The sequence below is a fragment of the Hylaeus anthracinus genome, unplaced genomic scaffold, assembly GCF_026225885.1.
Source record: "Hylaeus anthracinus isolate JK02 unplaced genomic scaffold, UHH_iyHylAnth1.0_haploid 0, whole genome shotgun sequence".
NCBI classification, from domain to species: Eukaryota; Metazoa; Arthropoda; class Insecta; order Hymenoptera; family Colletidae; genus Hylaeus; species Hylaeus anthracinus.
In genome coordinates, this window is record NW_026533254.1 from 2,513,228 (window position 1) to 2,531,924 (window position 18,697).

The 18,697-nt window shown below is 32.5% G+C and overlaps 3 protein-coding genes across 3 annotated transcripts; 1 reads left to right on the forward strand and 2 right to left on the reverse strand.

Annotated features, from left to right (window-relative positions):
* Window positions 1-18,697, forward strand: part of LOC128887214 (uncharacterized) — a 144,355-nt gene that overhangs the window by 17,347 nt on the left and 108,311 nt on the right.
* Window positions 1,438-12,547, reverse strand: LOC128887237 (ras-related protein Rab-13). 2 transcript variants are annotated; one of them, XM_054142930.1, is made up of 6 exons: window positions 10,807-12,547; window positions 9,970-10,030; window positions 7,356-7,494; window positions 6,433-6,636; window positions 4,753-4,998; window positions 1,438-1,551 (listed from the first exon to the last, which is right to left on the reverse strand). In XM_054142930.1, the coding sequence occupies exons 1-5, from the start codon at window positions 10,928-10,930 to the stop codon at window positions 4,894-4,896; spliced, it is 633 nt and encodes a 210-aa protein (XP_053998905.1). In that variant the 5' UTR covers window positions 10,931-12,547; the 3' UTR covers window positions 1,438-1,551; window positions 4,753-4,893. The 2 variants fall into 2 exon arrangements, with proteins under 2 accessions (XP_053998905.1, XP_053998895.1); XM_054142920.1 differs by lacking the exon at window positions 1,438-1,551 and adding an exon at window positions 3,703-3,830 and having other exon boundaries at window positions 3,869-4,998.
* Window positions 12,714-17,555, reverse strand: LOC128887209 (uncharacterized). The gene is made up of 3 exons (XM_054142852.1): window positions 16,527-17,555; window positions 15,476-15,921; window positions 12,714-15,114 (listed from the first exon to the last, which is right to left on the reverse strand). The coding sequence occupies exons 1-3, from the start codon at window positions 16,720-16,722 to the stop codon at window positions 14,929-14,931; spliced, it is 828 nt and encodes a 275-aa protein (XP_053998827.1). The 5' UTR covers window positions 16,723-17,555; the 3' UTR covers window positions 12,714-14,928.

Here is an 18,697-nt window from a genome sequence, read left to right on the forward strand (position 1 = left end):
GAAATACAGTCGCGTCACAGTGGCGCCACAAAGAAATACAGTCGCGTCACAGTGGCGCCACAGAGAGATGCGACTGTGTATTTTGCATGCTGCTCGTGCGGTGAAACGGTTCTGATGCCCTGGTGTACAATGTTAGATTATAAATATATTGCTTGACACAGTGATTCTTAACCATTGTGCATCGCCAATGTTTGGCAACAGATCTGACGCATTTTTATTTTGGAAGATTTTTCAAACTATATTAATGTTCAATCAAATATCTATAAATTAATGGCTACAACAGATAGAATATGAATGCAATTAAACGCGAAAGATGTACACCACGGTTACGTTGCAGGTGTATTTTGTTATTAGATAATAAAATAAAAGCTCCTTCTGGAAAACCCTTTATGTTTTAAACGTTTCGATCCTAAATTACTTGGGTCCCATTCGTTAAATCTTTCTTCTTTGAATCAAGTAAAAATAAAAATTCAAATAAAAATTGTATCTTTATGGAATTGATACATTGCAAGCAATGTATTATTGAATCTCTTTCTACTCTGTGCCACGAGCTTAAAAATGTTAAGAATCACTGATTTAACACCACGACAAACGAAACAAACCACGTTCAAGTTTCAAAATGGCGATTGTATTAACAATTGGTTCGAGAATGAACGGGCTAAGTAACAAACGTATCAACTATTACGTGTAAAACTGTGCAAAAATGATTAACCAACAAGCAAATTCTAACATAGTATATTTCATAACGTAATCGAGTTTAAAATTTTATAAAATGTTGTACAGTCGCACCGTTTGCTTCGCTGGTTAATATACGCGCTATAAGTTTATTACAAAACAGTTGTATGCTTCATACTCTTGAATTTAACACGTGGTGTCGTCCGTTATTAGGTATCGGAAAAAGTTCGCGTGGTCTTTTGGTTAGCAAAGAACTAAAATCGAGTTTCGTTTAGTAATTTGCAAATGTATTACATAAAATTGGTATCAGCAACAAGTTTGATCTTCGTAGTTAATATACATGCTGTGTAGTTTTCAATTGTTTTATTAAAGACAGACAACGAAAAATTGAAAATTTGTTTAGGCACTTCTTTTACACGATAACGCACGACTTCAAATTCCTTTTTCGACTCGCTAAAAAAAAAGAATGTTTAACGGAAAGTTTTACCTCATCCTCCTTATAGTCTGATCTGTATCCTTATAACTACCACTCAATTTGATCGATGTCTAACTTTTCACTAAACAGTAACTTTAAAAACGGTGTCGAAGTGAAATCGGAAATTAATTCATTTTTTATGAATAAAACTCAAAACTTTTATAAAAAAAGGAATTGACAAGCTTGTAGAACGATGGAAAAGAGTCCTACAAATAAATGGACACTTCGTTAAATGAAATAGTGTTTTAAAAAAAAAAAAAAGGTTCCGAGTATCTGAATTGCGTTTTAAAAAGCCTCGTGAACTTTTTCCGGTTCGTAATACTACAAAGCTCGGTTTGAAGTTCTGTTTGTTCGATGAGAAACAGTGATGCCGCAGATGCCAGAATTTTGCTTTGTTTTACCTAAATAGTCACACGTAATTTTCATTATTTACCACTGTCATGTTAGTTCCCGATAACAATGGTAAACGGTATCGGGTTCTGATGTATCTATTTACATATACCTGTATAAATAGCGTGACTCGAATTGCTTCATTGTTGGCTGCAATCGTTTAGTCGTAAATAGACATCTATTGCCTAGATTACAATTAACCCCTTTGGTGCAAAACATCGTCGTGCGTTCTATGCGTTTGTGTTTGAAAATGGCAAATGACAATCCTTGAATTGAATGCATTTGTAACTTGATTATATTCACGCCATTGATGTTACATTACATTAACTCAATTATAATATTATAAGGAATTAGTTCAATTGACTGACAATTACATGGAAGTAGTGACTTGTTATACTGTTATAAATATTTAAATATACATTGGATTCTACATTGCATGCATAAATGCTGTTAATGAAGAATAATCAAAGATTCGAATTTTCTTTATAATATTAAATAAACATTATTATAGATGTAGTTTTCAATAGATATTTTATAGACAATAATTAATTATCTCTTTATGTATAGCAACGTAGAATTAAAATGGCGTTACGTCAAACAGAGATTCGAATTTGCATCCTCTGATTCCCATGTAAAATTAAATGATGGAAGTAGTAACTCCTGATATTGTTATAAATAATAAAATATGCATTGCTCATACTTTGTATCACATATTCTATGTCAAACTATGTTATAGTGGTAATTTGTTCAATTTGTAAATGGTTTTTATAAAGAATAACCAAAGATTCGAATTTTGCTTCAACAATTTTAGATAAATATTATTAATGTAATCATCAAGAATTAATTTTCTCTATATCTTAACGCGTTATTTTGTAAATTTCACGATTTTCATCTACAACTAAATTCTTATTAATTTTCTTTTCAGACTCTACTAAATTACATCTGTGGAACTAGGCATTTGTCGATCAGGTTGAACTTCTTGGGTCGGCGCTAAAGGGGTTAATTTGTATTCGTCTCCGAAACGTTGAAAACGAGACACAGCTTACCGCGCCTCGTTAAACTACGAGCGCGACTCTGGCAGTAGTATGCCCCGTAGAACTTCCAGCAAAAATCGTCCCGCGTTCAAAGGGTTAAACGCTATGCATAACGTAGGAGCATATTCTGAGGTAAAGTACGAGTCTTTTTTTTTTTAGCAATATTCGCTTAGCATAGAGTATAATTGTGCCTTTCTTATACGGTTACGTTGTTCTACGTGATGCGTGCCTAATTGCGTACACGCGGTATGTCCAATGACGAATCATCACGTTTCGGCGTTTGAAAAACATTGGAACGAAGGTGCGAAAGTCATGGCGGTATACCTAACCACCGACCAACACGGTACTTTTTTTGTTTTAGACAATTTTTCTTTAGGCGTTTTTCAAATAACGGATATCTAAAAATAAAAACAGTTGAAAAGAGAAATGTTCGCTAAACTGGACAGTCTGTATCTATACAATCAGTTCTTAGTGTAGTTTGTTTATTAACGTTGGCATTCAATTTAAAAAGGAGAATTTCCTTTTCAAAACTTCATATTTAATGGGCAGTGATAATTAATGATAGTTTTCGAAAGAAATTAAAAAGATACACGTGCCACGTGAAAGAAAAATCGTATTTTTAGAAACTAAGATTATAAAATATAGCTGTATATATTTCTTATTTTACGAATGAACTGGCACTTTTTGTTTTTCATTCGTATTTCATTTATATTTTACGTTGGAATAAAGGATTTTAATTGGATAACCAATCAAGTTATTTTGTTTGTTTACTCCCGCTTTGCACGGGTTTTCATACGAAAAGAGAGAAACCACTCTTTCGTGTAAATCGGTGGAAAGGTGTATATGCACTATGCGATACTTGTTCTAGTATTCGTGACAAGTATCGCTGATAGTTGCATTGTAGACACACAGTCCGCGACACTTGAATAAACGCAATAATATTTTTATTATACTATACTTGTCCTAAGATCAATTAATACTAGTTTTGTAAAATAATAGATCCTATTTAATGAAAGCATACGCAGTTGTGTTAAGTGTTCAATTATTTAGTAGAAAAATATTCATTGTTCATGAAAAAGATACGAATCATCAGATTGTTGACATAATGCAAGATAATAGATACTTCAACACAATAACCCGTTTATACGCATGGTCAAATTAATTAATGACTGGCACAAACAACAGGGAATTACATAGTTAATAAATTGGCCAGCACTATCACCAGATTTGAACATCATCGAAAATGTTTGGGGGCACTTTTCAAGACGAATTAATACGAATAATAATCGATCACTTTCTTGCTAAGAAGATCTTGTAAACGCTATCGAGTCCGAATTGAAAATAATACCATATTCTTCTATACACACTCTGTATAAATCGTTACCAAATCAGATTCTTTGCATTATAAAGAAAAATGGTAGATGTACAAGAAAGATACTAATAAAGTATTTTCGTTAAATATATATTGTCTTTTTACGTTTCATTTGCCATGCATGTATTCAAACGACGCAGGCTGATATGTATCTTTTTCCATAAAGAATAAATATCTTCAGACTAAATAAGAGCTTAATTAAAATAACTGCGTATACCTACTTCCATTACATAGGACCTATTGCTTTCGAAATACAGGGTGTCTCAGCATCGGTGGTACAACCGAGATGGTTTAGATGGATGGATTCCGATCCACATCAAGTCATATGTCACTTATAAATAGTACTAATATCATTAATATCAAGATGATGTGCTGTATTACTCATTTCTGCCTACGGATTTAGTGTGAATGTAAAGTCTGTATCGAGATCCACCTATCTAAACCATAGTTAAATGTACGCGTACTCGCTGAATATTCAAAAGCGATTTTCTTGAGAACGAAGCCTCAAATGAAGAAATTCGATTCCTTATTTTCGATTTGTTTTTTCATGTAGAATCACACCCACCTCGGTTGTACCACCATGTATTAAGTAGAGAATAAATAGAGAATAATATAGCAAAACTTTTAACGCGTTTAATCAAGTGTCGCAGACAGCACATACATATAATATAATCTACTCATCAATACAAAAAACCTTTTTCTGTCTCCTCCATTCGTGCTAGGCTCGGACTTCTCGGTGCCCGTACCTTCTCGAAATTTCACTTCGACGTAATTCTCTCGCATCATGCGTATGTATGTACACTTACATATAGAAACAACGCGCCTTCCTCTTCTTTTTCTGTATGCTGGCCCGTCGAAAGATAAAATCCCGTCTCAAGCGAATCCATCGTGTGTTTTACCGATACTCGAAGCACGTCTCGATTCCCATAATTAATTATAGGTATAAACTAACACGAGCAGCTCCATCCGTCCCTCAGTTGACTCTTTAATTGAAGTTTAATTACGCTGGCGCTGTCGGGTTGTTCACATTCGGATGCCTCGAACAAACTGACCTGAAATCAGGATGCATACGATGTTGGTTCAATCAACTTTAATATGTAATAATTGTAAGTTTAAATCAATTTTCATTTAAATATTATTAATTAAATATTATTCTATTGGGATAAGGTAAAGTAATTGCAGCATTTTAATGAAATTTTATGTATAATAATAACATTAGATTAAATGTCAAATTTAAATTTGACTAAAGATTATACATTTTTCTTGAAAGAAATATACAGGGTGTCCCAAAAATGTTGGAGGTCTTTGAAAGGGATGGTTCGGGAGGTTATGTGGAACAACTTTTTCCTTAGCGAAAATGTTGTCCGAGGCTTCGTTAAGAAGATATTAACAGAAAACCTCGGCCAATCAGAGCGCGCGTATACCGTTGGAGCGGCCGTAGTAGCGAAGGCTACGCGCTAAGCGGCCGCGCTCATACGCGAACAAGCGACACGACGTGCATCGAAGGGGACATTGACGCGACCGCTTAGCTCGTAGCCTTCGCTACCACGGCAGCTCCAACGGTCTACGCGCGCTCTGATTGGTCAATGTTTTCCGTTAATATCTCCTCAACGAAGCCTCGGACAACATTTTCGCTAAGGAAAAAGTTGTTTCAAATCATCTCTCGAACCACCCCTTTCAAGATGTTACAACATTTTTGGGACACCCTGTATAGGGTGATCCACCTACACCTAGGCCACCCGAATATCTCTTCCAAGTGTGACGATTAGACTGCGGATTATATGCATTTATGATGATATGAAAGTAATATGTAATAATAATCACATGCTAAACATAACCAAAATGTACGAGCATCTATGAAAAATGAAATAAAAATATTATTATATTAATTGTAGAATATGTTCAACACACATTATGCATATTTCATGTATGTTTTCTATATTATTGTACGTCACAAGTGCATAAAATTCGCAGTGTAGTGATGATATAAATTATATCATTACAAGTATCATTATAAAATATGGAATGAGTGCATACAATCTTTGAAATTAACCAACACAATTTGCTGGCTGCTAATAAAACAGCATGAATCATTTTTATTCTTCTTTCATAGTTGACGACTGGCGCATGTTACCGTAACACTTGTGTACTCGAATACTTGTAAGACTTCGAACACGTCATTTGTATTATATTTCTTTTGTTTATTTTAATACGAATTTTTTAATGTAGAATTCTTAAAAATCCTTCGAGATATGTTAAAATATCGCTAAAAAGTGTTCGGTTTCGCATGGAATGATCCGGTTCAAACCAGAATCAAGTAGTCTGATATAATTTTAAAGAACAATTTCACCATTATTTCAAATAATTATAAAATAAAATAATACGTCATTTGAAATAATACTTCGAATAATGTTACTTCAAAATTGATCGCAGGTATAAAAATAGCTGTGAAATAAGATAACGTGTTATTTGAAATAATATTTTACCGTTTGTCCTCGTTGCTCTCGTATTCTTCTAGCCAGCGTAAGGAACGCTTTCTCGATGTTTATGTTCTCTTTACAGGAAACCTCGAAAAAGGGCATGTCAAAATGTTCGGCTATTTTTTGTCCCCACTCCACGTTAACAGCTCTGTTCGCAGTAACGTCGCATTTATTCGCTGTCAACACTTTTACCACATCTGGCGAAGCGTTCTGCAAAGAAAATGACGAAAGGGTTTCGTTATTCGCGTCGAATCGAAAAATGTAAGACGATTTTTTGTCTTTTGCAGTGAAATTTCTTTCTGCGATGAATCATACTGTCCTTTGCAAATAAACGAAAATATTTATCATCGTATGAATATTTTATTAAAATAAAGATGCTTAACTTTCCCATTTTATGTATTTCTATCTCTAATGCAGATACATTCCTGCTCAAAAGCGATCCTTTGTATTGAAAATAAATCAAGCTTTTTCTATGTGCATATATAGAATATACGTATAGAAAGGTTTTAGTGAATATACGATTAAAGTATAATTTTGGATGGAAATTATGATCATGTTTGAAACTAAACATTTTATCATTATTGCTATCGAGTTCCTTGATTTCTTAAGGTTTGCATTCACTCGTCGACAAAATAGGATCAATATCAAAATAATTAGATAATTGATCGCCAGAAAATGTGAAATTCTAAACTTTGTGTTTTGAGAAAGAGTAATTTGCAAGTTTCTTGTATTTTTTTAACGAATATGCAAGATACGCAATTTTTATTTTATATTGTGCTCGAATAACGTTTTTTTAACATGCAACAATATAATTTTCTGTGAAAATCAAAAGGTGCTTCGAACTTTTGAGCAGCAGTGTGGGTATGCAAATATCTTTTGTTATATGTCATGTCGATTAGTTTGTCGAATATGATATTTCGTCTGCTTACTTCTTGAATATTTTGTAGCCAATAAGACATATGATTGAAACTTTCTAAATTTGTGACGTCATACATCAAAAGTATACCCATGGCACCGCGGTAATAAGCTGTGGTTAGCGTTCTAAATCGCTCCTGACCAGCAGTATCCCTTTAAAAAATCAATAGTATATTAATAGTAACGATTAACTTGATAGAGCAGATAGAAATATTAACCCAGTTTTAAGCTATGGGATCTCGAAAGGGTATGGGGTTACATGATTGGTAAGATAGAGTTCTCGGTCGATAATGGAGCGTTCTCTACCGATAAGTCCGTCGATATGAAAAGAAACTCCGTTATCGACAGAGTACTCTATTTTGTTAACCGAATAGACTGGTTCGATCCCCCTAAGATCTCATGACTTGGAACCGAGACATTAATAAAGTGATTCAACACGAAAACAAAACGAACTACAAAACTTATGCATACACCTAATACATACTTATATTGACAAATTTATTTAAAAACATCGAACCTATCATTTAATTTAGACTTTCTTCGATAGACATTGAGGGCACGGGAAAAATATACTCTAATGTTGTTAAATTTCAACAATAAATCTATCAGTAAAAAAAGGTATTGAAGTGATTCATATTTGTATATGTTGCAGGGAAATGATAAAAATAGAGATTTGATCAAATTCCTAAGGTAGATGATCAATTCACGGAAGATGTTAAAATAACAACTCTGTGAGGTCATTTCCCTAAAGAAAGTAAGCGATTTGATCACATCCCTTAACTGTTTTAGTGAAAAGATGAAATAATATGATTTGATCAAATCCCTTGACTGTTTTAGTGAAAAGATGGAATAATATTGTTTAGATATTAAAAGTATTAATTTAGTAAATCATGCGTTATTAAGTATAGAGTAGGTAATACAACAATAGTCGTAGAAACATAAATTATTTATTAATGACATTGCCTAAAAATATTCTTTTTGTTTTTTAAAATATCAGCTTAAGTACCTATTTCTTTTGCTAATTAGTCTCGAATAAATAATTTATGTTTCTATGAGTATTGTTGTATTACCTACTCTATACTTAATAACGCATGATTTACTAAATTAATACTTTTAATATCTAAACAATATTATTCCATCTTTTCGCTAAAACAGTCAAGGGATTTGATCAAATCATTTACTTTCTTTAGGGAAATGACCTTATGGAGTTGTTATTTTAGCATCTCCCGTGAATTGATCATCTACTTTAGGAATTTGATCGAATCTCTATTTTTATCATTTCCCTGCAACATATATGTTAAATATTTTCTTTTTCTTTTTTTTTTATTTTGATTTTTTATATTTTGCGCCTCCCTAAAATGGCAAAACATTTTCTCCTCGTAGAGTTTGCTCCCCTTAATTAATTGGATAATATTGAAGTAGGCAAGAAGACGACAGTAGTTGTTAAAAATTTGTGCAATAGTCGCCAACAGTCTTTGAAAACAAGATTATCTGAATTATGACGTAGAATTTTCCTAGAAAATGATCGTCACGGTCGTGTTCCTTCGAAGATACACATTGAAGTCTTGTTTATCCGATTGAATTTTGCTAAAACATAAATTAATAAAAATAAGGAGTATCGGAAACGTGTTGTTTTTCAGGAGAAGTAAATACAGAAGTGGACCTTAAAAATGTAGGTACGACGGCGAAGCACGGAACTGGTTCGATAAACGTGAATTGGGGCAAGTGCCGTTGAGAATTTCATGATTATTGATAGAATTTGTAATAAATATAAATATTTACATGCGGAGCTTGAGAATTTACAGTCAAGTACGGAATAACTGTGGTTACCGAATGGTTTTTCATTTTCAGGACAACATCTCGGAGTATACTGTTTGCATTGCTAAAGTATAGATTTTATACCGTAAGGTGGAAGAAAGACTAGTCTTGGATTAAAGGGAACCGCGGTACCAAGAGAAAATACAACGTGGGTAGTGCCAAGTAATTTTTGCTTGCAAAGAACGAAAGAGTATTCAAAAATTCAGACGTAAGTCTTAATCTAAGTCTTAATCTAAGTCTCAATCTGACGGACATTACATGCAGCAAATGCTGCAAAATGCTTCAATAACTACTTTGTTTCTTAACATTTGTCAGTAAGTGAGGTAAAAGTATCTCATTTTAATTTATAGAGTGAAAGAGATACTTAAAATGGCAGAAAGTTTAAGATAACAATGAACATTATATCCTAAATTAATCTCGTTATTTATTAGTGCTACAATACCACAAATGATACACCAGGAAAATCATGAAACCTTTCTATAGATCTAATGTGGTAACTATAGACAAAAAAATAAACGGAATGGAAGTTGTTCATTTTTGTTTGACTGCGCTGTCAAATGCACTTTATTGTTAACGTATCGAAAGATATGCTGAAAATCAAAGTAATTTATTTGCACATTAGAGAACTAAAAAATGAAAGTCAGTTGTCTGAATGTTGGATTTAAGAGCCTTTCCCGCTTTCATGTCTCAGATTCGACTAGTATTCGTAATTTTTGGCGGACGTCACGTACACTCACATTATTGAAATTGCCAAGTTAGCCTTAACAAAGTTGAAACTTATCGATATATGTAGATTTCAAGTGTACTTACCAGATTTGAAGCTTAATCGGCGTCCCATCCAGGTTAATTATTTTCTGCTTGAAGTCGATACCTGTTGATTCATTACTCGTGAAAATCATAGGAGCAAATCTTTTCGACTACGCATGTAAAATATATACCGATTGAAAGAATGTTTAGCGAAAATTGCAGGATGGAAGTCGCAAAAAGCATGATAGACCTCTATGTATACATATGTATATACACAAATATCTGAAACATCTATTTAAAAGTACACTGGGCGTCTAATCAGCTGATCGATCACATTAATCGTCTAATTCTTTTTTAAAGAGGGCCGTTTTATTAGAGAAACTGTTCCTTGGCAGTACAAAGTACGTTTTCCACATCATTCTCTTAATCGCACACCTTGGTATACACTTTAAACTCGAAAAGATAGAAAATTTCACGCGTCACAGGTCACAGTATCTCGAGGCAAAATTTATCAAATCTTCAATGTCTCTTCAAGCGGAGCGTACATCAGCGTATCAATTAATCCCCTAACAATGAGATGCCCTGTAAATGATCGATAGACGCTTGTCGACAAGTTGAAATCTAAACTCGAGGACTCTCGATCCGACACGATTAGGTGAGATTAGTACAATCGTCGCGACACTAACGCAACTAGTAACCGCGAGAATGGCATAAAGCGGCTGTAAACAGCTCGTTAGATCGTCATCGATCGGCTTGCCGATCTTCGACCGTTTGCGCTCGAGATTTAGTTATTTCGGTACGTTCTCTTCGAGCATCTCTCGACATAGGACCGCAAAGGGTTAAGTAACGATAGGTAGACCGGAGAGAACTGCGATACGATATCGTCGACGGGTCTCTCACCTATCGTTGATGTATATGTGTCGTAGTAACGTTCGTCGCAATAACGATGCACGATGCAGGTCTTCCCGACGTTCGAGTCACCTAGCACCAAAACTTTGTACGTGGCTGCAAAATCCAGCGCCATGTTTGCCGTCGGGTGCTTTTGAACTGTTGTTGGGTCGACAAGAGAGAGTCGTCGGCCGGGGGTTGTTCATTGGAAACTTTGGGGGTGGAGGATCGATTCGAAGCCTGCGCTTTTCTCCGTGTCGCTAAGGGTGCCACCACAATTGCAACATTTTCTCGCTCATACGCGACACTGGACCGTGATGCGCATAGAAATTATGAACGCAACAGAAAATGGCGCACATGGTGAGTTACAAAATTATTGCCACGCGTGGGGAGCATTAACCTGGAGATTTTCTAGAATCTTCTTTGTTGAAATGGTAAGGAATATTGAAAAAAGACTTTTCCATAACATTAATCAATGATAAAACTACTTATCTATATTTTTCTCGTTGATAATTGTTTTATCAACTTTAAGAGCTGAAATCACTCTAGGATTTTCAAAAAATCGATTTTTTTTTGCTTAAACGATACTTTAGGGTCATACAAATAATACGTCATTTGATTTACAGTGAAAAACAAATGTTAAAAGATTCAATGATCGATTTTGCCGCAGTGCCTCAGAGCGCGATTAAAGTGTTTATAAAACTTTAAACGCGTTTTTCTCGAAACCACTTTTTTCAAACTGGGAGGACGAATTTCTCAGTGGCTATTGCATGGATCGATTTGAAATTTGTACAGTAGCTTCACAATAAGCCGTTTTTTGATTGAATGTAAACTTTTTTTTTTTATAAACAATTTAATGCTCATTTTTAGGGCAAAAAGTCGAGTCTTTGCTTAAAAAGTGCGCCACTTTCACAAAAATTGATTAAGAAGAAAAACCCTACGTACTTCCACAGCCAATTGTATATAGATTATAAATTTTCTTTAGTTTTTGTCCCATGACTTGTAGATGCTGAGAAATCCGTCCTCCCGTGGCGGTATTTTCAAAACAGCTGTTTTCGACGACGGTCTCTGTCGCCGCCATTTTGTATGAAAGTGACAATAAAAAAATTGTTTTTCGTTCTTCAATATGTGTTAAATAAACCCTCTGAAAAGAAATTCTATTTCATTTGTCACACTCCCAAGATAAATTGTCAAATTTAGGTCTTTTTTTTTTCTGCCTCTAGAGTGGTTTTACTCCTTAAAAATCCTTTTGCAGCATATTTTTTTTTTAATATTCCAAAGATTCTACAAGTACAATGTTTTGGAAATCGGTTTCTCGAACCTGTTAAATCAGAACACTTTATTAAATCACACGGGAAAGTGGAAAATTCGTTCTTATCACCGTCTTGGTAGTATTTCAAATAATATGACGTAGGGCGCAGAGGAACGGAGGGGTAGCCTCGGCCATTGCGAAAAAGTAAACTTCCCGTTATTTTATCATATCTATTTCGACGTATCTAGAATCGTTAATGTTACACAAAGGATGGGCAGTTATTTAAACTTGATTCGTTGATGCGTTAGGACGTGAAGAATACAACTAACAATAAGTTTCGACGAAAATAAGTTTTGTGACGATCAAACTTTCCAAGTGTTATATTATTAGAAAATATGTAAAAAATAATTTATTCTAGCCTATTTATACATACAAATGTTAATCTATTTGGGATATATTAAGTTAAGAACGTTTTTGACTGTATTTATTACTTATTACGATTAATAAATGTTCGTGAATTACCTTAGAGTAGACGTTGTTATCTTTATGTACCTTGTTATATACGAAACATCAAAAAGAAAAAAGTGATAGCGGCTACCCGCCCCCCCCCCCCCCGTTTCCCTACAAATTAAAGTAGCGTTGAAAGAAAATTACAGTTTTGTTGTAAACTTTAATTTATTTACATATATTTCTTTCGCCATATTTTGAAACTATATTTTATACTTTGTTTACAATTTTCATTATACCTTCCTAATATAAAAGATGTATAAAGTTAACATAAATTAGAATCCTTTCGATGGACGTACAAAATCTTAAACCATTATAATAAATTGGCAATTAGAGAGATTATTCCACGTTACATGGTGTATTATTCATAATATTAAAGTCATATGATAATAAAGATATTCTATCACAAATTTTTGATATGCCGAAGGTAAATACTGATAGGTGATTATTACAATTTTTATAAAATCTAATTTTAAATGTTAGAAGACAAGCGTTTGTCTTCTCAGTTTTACATTGTACAATGTAAATAAATGATAAATATGACTGAAATTGATTTAAAAATATTCTCTCAACAAGGTCTCGTCACATACATTTAAAAAAATTTTTAATCAATTTTAAGTAACAAAACGACGTACTCGTGATATAGAATTTTATCAATTATGCAAAATATTAAAACGAAATTCCTTGTAGTCTGTTTATACAGTCGTTTGTTTCTTAACTGTATGAAAGTTGAACACCTAGAGTGATACTGAGTTTAATTGTTTTATTGTATAATTCTGCACTCTCAACTCTACGCGAAAAAAGAAAACCGATAATACGTACATATATGTATTCATTACTTTGAAGAAAAAATTCTTTAACAACTAGTTCACTATTATATGGCTACTAAAGCCGTCCTGCTTTTAAAAATTAAATTCTTAATCAATGTCTATTTATATGAGTAGAATCAATTCATACACTAGATTTGATATCATGAATCGAAATATTAACGAAACTAATTCACGTTGCATATAGGCACTTTGTTGTAGCCATATGTTCATTAACGAAGACACTCCATTCCTGATAGCTGCCAATGATCGTTTTCATACATTTCCTTTTTTATGTAATAATAAATCTTTACTTTTAAAAAACATACTACAAATGTTGTATATGATATGTTTTTTGTTGATACAATTTTTGCGTGTAGTCTCAAGTATCGCATATCGCATTTGGCAATACTGCATATTTTAAACAAACATACTAATAATACTATTTAGCCATAAAAATGCTTACTATCTAACTTCCGTATTTAAACCCACACAACAATAAATTGATAAATATCTAATTAAAAAATAGAAAAGAAACGATCGAACCACTAAGCTAGCAGACCGATTAAATCGAACGTTTCTATAAGTACATATTACAAGTATTTCTATAATCCAATAATTTCATTCATCGATATTTAGAACTACGAAATTTTTAAATAATAATATTCTATATGTATCCATTTTTAATATTAGAACCGTTTTGCACTTATATGTATAGACATTTTGATATAGCAAATATATTGTCGTAAATATAGCAAAAAGCAATTATTGTAAAACGTAATATATAAATCCATATGTTTTGTACGTATCTTCATTCGATTCATTTGTTATGCCTTTCGATATATTTTGATGTTTTGTAAAAAGAGTTATTTAAATAATAAATTATTGATCGTAATGTAATATTAACATAAATAAGTCGTTAAAATTGTCACTTAAAAAAAAAGGGAATCCCTATTTATCATGAGCATATGTATAAATTACATACGAGACTTTTATCTAATATGTCATAACATATACGTGAATATTATAACATAGTCGATAAATGTCAAAAAGGAAATAAACATTTCTATTTGTTCAGCCTTTGTACATGTTAGGCAAAATGTAATATACCATATTGCTTGACACACAAAAAAATTAGGAATGAAAACTCTAAAACAATTTGTTATTTATAATAAGCAAATTGTACTCTACAGGTATTTTAAGTTAATACTACTAGTTAATACTACAGCAAAATGGTACAACGGAATTAACTGAAAACATATAAGATAATCTAATAATGCTATAAAATGGAACATAAAAAAGTAAAAGAATCTTTGATCCTACAAAAATTAAGTAACTAGTTGGCAATGGGAGTCATCTTATAATTCAGTTCACCGAACTAAGATAGCATCTATTTTTAGCCTAGGTACTGGCACTGTGAAAAGTATTAGAAAGATAGGTATTCGTATTTCTCAATAAAATTCGTCTGCGGATATATAACTTCCACAGTTTTCTATAAGAAAATAAATCAAATCAAATGGATCTTTTTATCGTTAAGACACTATTTTTTAGGCATTGTAACTGTCAAAATTACAGTATGGCGCAAATGCACAATCCTATACATATCATCCCCAACATATATGCTAGATCTCTTCTGATACTAGGATCTCGTTTGGCCGAACCAGGAAGATTATATACGTTCTTCCATTTAACAGCCCATAATGGAATAGCAACGTGAAGAATGTCTGGGATCATAAATCCAAGATCACGTACGACCTACCATATACAAATCACTAGCTAAGCATTTAAATCAAAGTTTAACTATGTAACTAATTTATTAAAGACGATATTGTTCATACTATATCATTATTTATTTGAAAAAACTTTTTCTTTTTTTAGTAATCAAGAGTAAAAGATCTTCTGTATTTCCTTTACCAATTAAACAATACATAAAGTCTTGGCCATGTTGTGTACTATTTTTAAAGCTGTACAAATGTAAGGAAATTCTTCAGAAGATTTTTCGTTTTCAATTACCAAAAATAGAGTGTTTATATGATCATCATCCAATGCAAAAAGCAAACAACCGAAAATGTTCTGTATCGTATGTTTATACCTATGTAATTCATAAATGGATTACCTGATGTGCGTATCCTTCTCCTCTAACAACATTAGCAACAAATTGATCCCAACCGCCTGCTACTATATGTAAAATAGCTATAGCAGCTATTCCAAATGCTTTTCTATGAGTTACTGGATTTTTACTATCTGCCAAATGGATGACCAGGAAAGTAGATATCAACTCGGTGATAGAGAAAAACAACTGATGGTACCATTGGGAATAGAATTCATCGTTCCAATAATTCATATAAACCCACCAAGTATAATAATGCGAAAAAATAGCAGTTGAGAAAAGAATCATCATGCAAAATCTAAGACGATTTTGAAATGCTAGCCATGTTAAATGTTTCGTTGTTTCATAGAATATGATTACTCCAATTACAATAATCATCCATATCTTTAAACTGTTTGCGGTAGCATTGAAATACATGTGCTTGTAAGAAGCAATACCAGACTCATATGATCCTGAAATAAAATACTAAATTCTTATAAGAAATTTATTATAAGAGTGTTTTTATCAAATTTAATATCTACATCAGCGTTTCTCAAATTGGGGATAGCAATTTGCATAAATACATTTTTTAATTTCTATTCAAGGGGAGATACTAAAAATTGTCTATTATTAAAAGGGTGCATAATCTATACATGGAGATAAGAAAGAAAAGATAATTTTTAAGAAACACTGATTTAAATAATAACATTAACATGTTCTCAACTGGTGACATATGTCTAGGTCTCTTAAAAATCTGTAGTTGACTCTTGTTGACTTAAATCTGTAACTGGTTATCATTAATATAGTTCTATGTCATGTTATACTTGTATTTCAAATTATTACAAATGGTTACTAGAAATGAGTTGCAACAAATGTATGAATGATACAAGTGGATAAAATTGAGCAAATGTTTATGCTAAGATATCGGTTGTAGGTTGCAAAAACAAAATGTGTTAAAATAAAAGTGTGTTTTGGCAATGTAAACAGTTTAAAAGAGAGATACATCTACAGATTTTCATGTCTGACTTTTAGTTTAAGTTGCAAGCTAGAATTATCAGCTGTGAAAGTTTTAACATACCTTTGAATACTGTATCCCAACATGAACATGAACAGTACTGTTTATCGACATCTCGTGAGTATTCTTGCCAAAAGTAATACAAAAATGCTATATGCAACGGTGGAATCGTTAATGGTGCTAATATTCCTACTGCTTTAGAACTGCACGATGCAAAGTTCGCATATAACATGCGTTTTATCATCTTTGAGAAACCCATATGTACAAAGTTGTTTTTTTTTTCTTACATTAAAATATGATAATATTAGTAGAAAGTTTATCTATCTTTGGCAATCACTTCATAATCACTTTGATATTTTTTATGAACTTATAATTTGTATTAGGCCAACGCATTACATAACACGATAAAATTGATAATAACTCTTTGGGTAACAGGGTAACATGATAAAATTGATAATAACTCTTTGGTACACTTGAAAATCTTTCCTCAATCTTTCACCAATTATGTGAAATATGTTTCATTAATTAAATCTCACTCAAAGATATATTACAAATTTCTTGACCCTTCGTATGACGTAGCAACATAATCATTCAAAGTATAATTATCGGCAAATAACATTATCATAGTGTTTAATCACTTTCACTGGATATTTACGTTTACCAATTTATGTCATAAACTTGATGCATTTTGTCAACTGAGCTTTCTGTGACATTACATTCATAATACTGTTATTTTCAATCGAGACTTTTCTCTACATTTGTCGATGTATCGTATAATTTGGAGTAACTTTCAATCGATACGATTCATTTCGTAATTAGTCTTGTTATCGTTCATTTATTTAAAACATTACAACAGTCGGACAACTTCGTCACTTCATTGTATTTAAAATATTGCTTTATATATGAATTAATTGTCGTTTAGACGTTGAGGCGTTTTGGTTACTAGAAATGATGTTTCGTTGGAATTTATTTCTATATTCACATGACAGTACATAAAAATCGTTTAAATTGGCACAAATGTGTTGAGTACGAACTACAAAATAATGTTTCCATTCTTAGTCTCCATTGGTCTTACTGGACAGAGGGCTTTGCCCCTCCAAAAGGATTTCCCGAGCATGCGTAAATCATGTTCCCACGCGGGCAAGCACGTGCAGTTACATTTATAGACACTACCACAGACAAGTCATGAAATACACCTTGCGAGCAATGCTATTTTCTATCACCTGATTCTAGAGATGCCGTATACCTCGTTTCTTAGTATACTCTTCATGCAAAGTTATCACTATGATTGTTATAACTATTAGGTATTAAAAAAGACATTGGATTGTACTAATTACGAGCCTTGGCGCAAAAGTTTCCAGACAAATGTAATAGTATTAACGCGATCTCGGAAGTATAACAAAATCGTTCACAAAGTTTTATAATTGAAAAATATCTAACTGAATTATCGGTCAGTTTAATCGTATATAAGTATCAATAATCTAAATGACTATTTTACGAGTTAAAAGAAACATTCATTAAAGAATTTCAGGTACCATTGATGTTTAACATGTGATATACATTTGTATAATGTACTCATAAAATGATGATTGTACACGTGAATGAATTATTTATAAGAGGACAAAAATATTAGTTTTGAGATAGATTGCAATAAAATTTAATTGAAAATTGACCTTTCACAAGCACAAACAATGACTGTGAAGTACTTTATTATCTGAATAAAGTAGTATTTATCTATGTATTTTACGTTTCCCTACCACGGTTTAGAGGCTCGTTCAAAATTTTAATTTTAAATCTACTAGTAGATCTTTCAAGCTTGAAATATAAATTTATAGAATTTAATATGAAATCGTAATCTCTAATAACGATTTACAATAGGGGCCAATAATGATACTTAGGCTGAAAATAAATATTACACATATTTGTGGATCGATAGGTAGGATAGGATGAGGACTAAATAATAATATTTCAGAGATACAGTTTAAGTTATTCTAATAAACATTTCGTAAAGTTCACTGTTTTGAAAGATTTAACGGTGAACAGATTCCTCCTTCCTTTTTATTAATTTTGCAAATCTGCTTCATGGCTAGTTTAAATTTGTAATGTTCTATTCTCAGTCAGAAGATTTCTGGGGCTAAGGCGGTCAAGAATCTTAGGTTAGTTTAACTGGTTCGAACGGGATTTACTAGACAAGTTCCACTTTTGGAACTATTTCGATCGAAATTAATTCTAAG

Excerpts from the sequence above, each read along its gene's own strand:
- LOC128887237 (XM_054142930.1), bottom strand. The coding sequence starts at position 10,930 with ATGGCGCTGGATTTTGCAGCCACGTACAAAGTTTTGGTGCTAGGTGAC. Across the intron at positions 7,495-9,969 it reads CCGATTAAGCTTCAAATCTG|GGATACTGCTGGTCAGGAGC; the intron begins GTAAGTACACTT and ends GATTTTTTAAAG. Across the intron at positions 6,637-7,355 it reads GGCTACAAAATATTCAAGAA|AACGCTTCGCCAGATGTGGT; the intron begins GTAAGCAGACGA and ends TTTTCTTTGCAG.
- LOC128887209 (XM_054142852.1), bottom strand. The coding sequence starts at position 16,722 with ATGGGTTTCTCAAAGATGATAAAACGCATGTTATATGCGAACTTTGCA. Across the intron at positions 15,922-16,526 it reads TTGGGATACAGTATTCAAAG|GATCATATGAGTCTGGTATT; the intron begins GTATGTTAAAAC and ends ATTTTATTTCAG. Across the intron at positions 15,115-15,475 it reads GAGAAGGATACGCACATCAG|GTCGTACGTGATCTTGGATT; the intron begins GTAATCCATTTA and ends TGTATATGGTAG.